The sequence below is a fragment of the Chinchilla lanigera genome, unplaced genomic scaffold, assembly GCF_000276665.1.
Source record: "Chinchilla lanigera isolate Chin_1 unplaced genomic scaffold, ChiLan1.0 scaffold00083, whole genome shotgun sequence".
Lineage (NCBI taxonomy): Eukaryota > Metazoa > Chordata > Mammalia > Rodentia > Chinchillidae > Chinchilla > Chinchilla lanigera.
This window is the reverse complement of record NW_004955484.1, coordinates 2,034,536-2,038,421: the sequence shown is the minus strand read 5'-3', so window position 1 is coordinate 2,038,421 and position 3,886 is coordinate 2,034,536. Positions and strand designations below refer to the sequence as shown.

The 3,886-nt window shown below is 57.7% G+C and overlaps 1 protein-coding gene across 6 annotated transcripts in view; it reads right to left on the bottom strand.

Annotated features, from left to right (window-relative positions):
- Positions 1-316: 316 nt before the first annotated feature.
- The window catches only part of LOC102019700 (carbohydrate sulfotransferase 6), a 9,774-nt gene continuing 6,204 nt past the window's right edge, over positions 317-3,886 (bottom strand). For 5 of the 6 annotated variants that reach the window (XM_005403442.2, XM_005403444.2, XM_005403443.2 and 2 more), the window contains one exon: positions 317-1,618. In XM_005403442.2, the coding sequence (XP_005403499.1) occupies positions 416-1,618 (1,203 nt within the window). In that variant the 3' untranslated portion in view covers positions 317-415. Of the gene's footprint in view, positions 1,619-1,858; positions 1,884-3,886 lie in introns of all 6 variants that reach the window. The other variant, XM_013503855.1, reaches the window with a different exon arrangement.

Sequence of the window (3,886 nt, the reverse complement as noted above, 5' to 3'; positions counted from 1 at the left end):
AAAAAGAAAAAAAAAAACCAACTTCAGGAGCCGGTTCCCTGCAGGGCCCTCCACCCCTATCTGGGGCTAGAACACCTTTTCAGTCCCTGCATGGTGTGTCCCAAGGCGGGGCCAGAGTTAAGGAGAAAGAGAGCGCTTGAATAGGAGCCAGGTCGCCTCTGTGCCCAGAGGAAGTGGGACAAGAGTTTGGCTGACCGTGAAGAATGTACCTGATGCCTTTCCAGCTCCCGAACAGGACGCAAAGGAAAGCCAAGAACCTGGGGGGAAAGAAACGCGGAATTTGGGGGCTCAGCCCTTTCCTGGCACAAGGCAGGATCCTCACACTGTGGTTCCCTGCTGGCTGGTTGGCTTCCTCACGTGCCCTGCCGCCCGCTTCCTGTCACACACTCCTCCCGGGCCGCCACTGGGGACCTTGCTAAGGCCTGGGCTGCGCGTCCGTGGACGAGGCCCACTTGAAGCTGCTTGGGCCTCGGGGCAGCACCAGGTCCAGAGTGAGGTCCCGCTGCTCGTCCTCAGAGAACACCGGCCTGTAGCGCAGCAGCCGCAGGGCGCCGGAGCACAGCTCCTGCACGCGGCGGATCTTGGAGAAGGGCAGCGCGTGGCGCCAGGCCTGCGACACGTTGAGCGCGTCCCTGGAGGTGGTCTTGAAGGCCTCGCGGCGCGCGCCGGGCCCAACGCCGTGCGTGATGTTGAGGATCCAGGCCTCGAGCTGCGGCGAGAGGCTGAGGCCGGTGAAGGCGTAGAGCGTTCGGATCTCGGCCAGCGGGTTCCGAGCCAGGTCCTCGAAGCGCACCAGGAGGTAGCGGCCGCGCAGGAAGGGCGGCGGCTTGCTGAGCGCGGCGTCGGCGATGCGGACGTGGCTGCGGCACACCTCGCCCACCACGCGCAGGCGGGGGTCGGCCTCCACCCACGTGCCGTTGGTGCCCAGCACGATGCCGTTGTCGCGCGCCAGCGCCTTGGCCGTCTGCTCCCGGGAGCGCAGCACGGCGCGCGGGTCGCGCACCAGGTGCACGATGTGCAGGTTGAGCAGGGGGTCCATGAGCAGCGGGTAGAGCACCTGCAGGTTGAAGAAGCGCACCTCCTTGAGCACCACGTGGCTGTAGGAGCGGCAGGCCTCCTGCGCCAGCGCGAAGGGCCGCCGCGCGCACAGCGGCTTGCACACCGCCTCGCTGCTGATGGCGTCGCGGCTGAAGGCGCTGCAGGCGGGCGGCGAGCACAGCGCGCGGCTCACCGCCCACTGGAAGAGGTCGGACAGGTTGCGGCGCCACGGCAGGTAGGCGTCGAACACGTCCATGTCGCACAGGAACACGGAGCGCACCAGGTCGCGCACGGCCATGTGCAGCGCGGGCGCACTGCCCCGCGGCAGGGCGGCCCACACGTGCCACGCGGGCTCCATCAGGTAGAAGACGTCCGGGTGCTGGCTGAAGAGCTGGCCCACGAACGAGGAGCCCGAGCGCCAGGAGGACAGCACCAGCACGTGCACGCGCGCCCCGCCGCCGGCTGGGGACGAGGGTCCAGGCCGCGAGAGCAGGAAGAGCAGGAGGCACGTCTGCGCCAGCAGAAGCACGGTCACCGCGGAGCTGGACAGGCGTGGGAGCCGCATGCCGCCGGCCGGGGCCTGCAAGGGGACAGCGCCACGGTTAGGGGTGCGGCGTCCGACTACTGCCCATGCCCATGGCCCATGCCCGGACCATGCAACCTGACCCGAGGACGAGGCCTCAGTGACATCCCTCACTCTGGGATGTCAATTCAGACTTAAGCCAACAGGAAGCACACGCTGACACCAAAAGTTTAAGGTACTGTGGGCAATCGATCTACCCACCCATCCACTCATCCACCCATCCACCCACGGACCCACCTGCTGTCTTCCTCTGCCTCTCTGCCTGGAGGGGAAAACGTTTTTTATTGTTGTTAGTCCACGTCGGCAGTACATAATGAATACCTGCATCGTGGGCCGTTCACGAAGGTACAGCACATCATTCTTTCTCTGGCCCCTTTCCACCCTTCCTCCTCCCTCTCTCGGACCCCTCCACATCTACAAAAGATCTATCTTTCCGTTTCCTATGACCTCTCTTTTATTTCGCTCTTTAGGGGATTTATACTTTGGGATTCTCAAATAAGAGAAACCATGCCATATTTAAGTTTTTGTGTCAGATTTATTTCATTTAGAGAGATTTTTTTTTTTTGTTTCCCCTTCAGACAGGATCTCCTATGCAGTTCAGGCTGGCCTTGAGCTCACTTTGTAGCCCAGGCTGATCTCAAACTCACCTCCTGCCTCAGCCTCCTGAGTTAAAATTTCATTTTGAGATAGAGTCTCGCTAAATTAGCCACACTGGCAAGACTCCTGCCTCAGCCTGCTGGGTAGTTGGGACTGCAGGTGTGTGCTACCATGTCCAGCAATCTGTGCTTTTTTCTAATATATGTTGCACTTCAATAAAAATTTAGGAATTTTGAGTAAGACAGTGAGTATCATGTCAGAAAATATCCTAAAGACCAAATGAGTAGATGATGTTGATAAATATTTGCTAAGCTGGGCATGGTGGCATCCAGCCTGGGCAACTTAGGGAGATACTATCTCCAAAAAGAAAAGCCCTGCATTCAATCTGCAGTGCAGCACACAGACAAACATTTGGAGAACTGAAATCAGATGCACACCTCGTGACCAAACCCAGAAGGGGTAATTAATTCCCCACTTTCCTACCTTTTTTTCTGCTAAGTATCTTAGCCGCTCCTGCTGGCTTGAACCACAGTGGTACATACATGACTGTCCCTTTGGGTGGCCTGTACGACTGGTGGTACAAATGGATCTAAACACTCTTTTATTAAAAAGACACCCGATGAGACAGTCATGCTTGTTCCACCAGTGGTTCAAGCTGCCCAGCAGCGAGACATAGGAATCATGGCTCCATCACGTATGTGTTAAACGATCTCCCAAACGTCCCTTATCATTCTTGGCCTGAGAGCTGCAAAAAGGAGCGACTGCTCTGCCCGGCGGGCCAGTCCTGAGGTCCAGGGCACGGGACGGACGGCTCGAGCCCTGGGCCCCTGGGCAGCACCCACTTGCAGCCCGCTCTGCCCGCCCTCACTCTGCAGCGCCTGTCACCAGCCTGTCCCAGGCCTGGCGTGGAATCCAAGGGAGGGAAATGCGACCTGAGCTACAAATCCCAGGCTCAGATTCCTCTCCGTCTGGTGTCAGCTGGAGGCCATTCCGTCCAGGAACCCGAAGGCTGGGCAAAGCAGAGTCTGCGTAAGGAACCGGCAAACTCCAGAACAGACTCAGAGGAGAAAATGGCTCGGCTGGAGCCGGTGCCTTTGTTCAGGAGAAGGATGGAAAGGAGGGAAAGAAAGAGGAGGGGAAGAGAAAAGGAAAAGGAGAGAAGAAATAAAGCAGGGCAGGAAGCAAAGAGGAAGATGGGTGTTCTTGATGGGGCAAGAAAGTACAGCTAAACATGGTAGCACATGCCTGTAATCCCAGTGCTTTGGGAGGCTGAGGCAGGAGGACTGCAAGTTCAAGCTGAGCCTGGGCAACTTAGTGGCTGAGTGAGACCCTGTCTCGAAATATAAAATTTAAAAAGGCTGGGCATTTAGCTCAACGTGAAGGCCCTTGCTTCAATCCTCAGCACACCACCCAAGGGGCAAAGGACTGGTGAAGATATTTCTCCAGAGAAGACACACAAATGGCCAATAAGCAGATGAAAAGATGTTCAGTGATTTTAGTCATTAGGGAAAGGTGAATCAAAATACAACTACAGGCTGGGTGTGGTGGCACACGCTGGTGAGTCCAGCATTCAGAGGCTGAGGCAGGAGGATGGTGGAGAGTTCGAGGCCAGCCTGGGCTACATGGTGAATTCAAGGCCAGCCTGAGCTGCATAGTGAGATCCTGTCT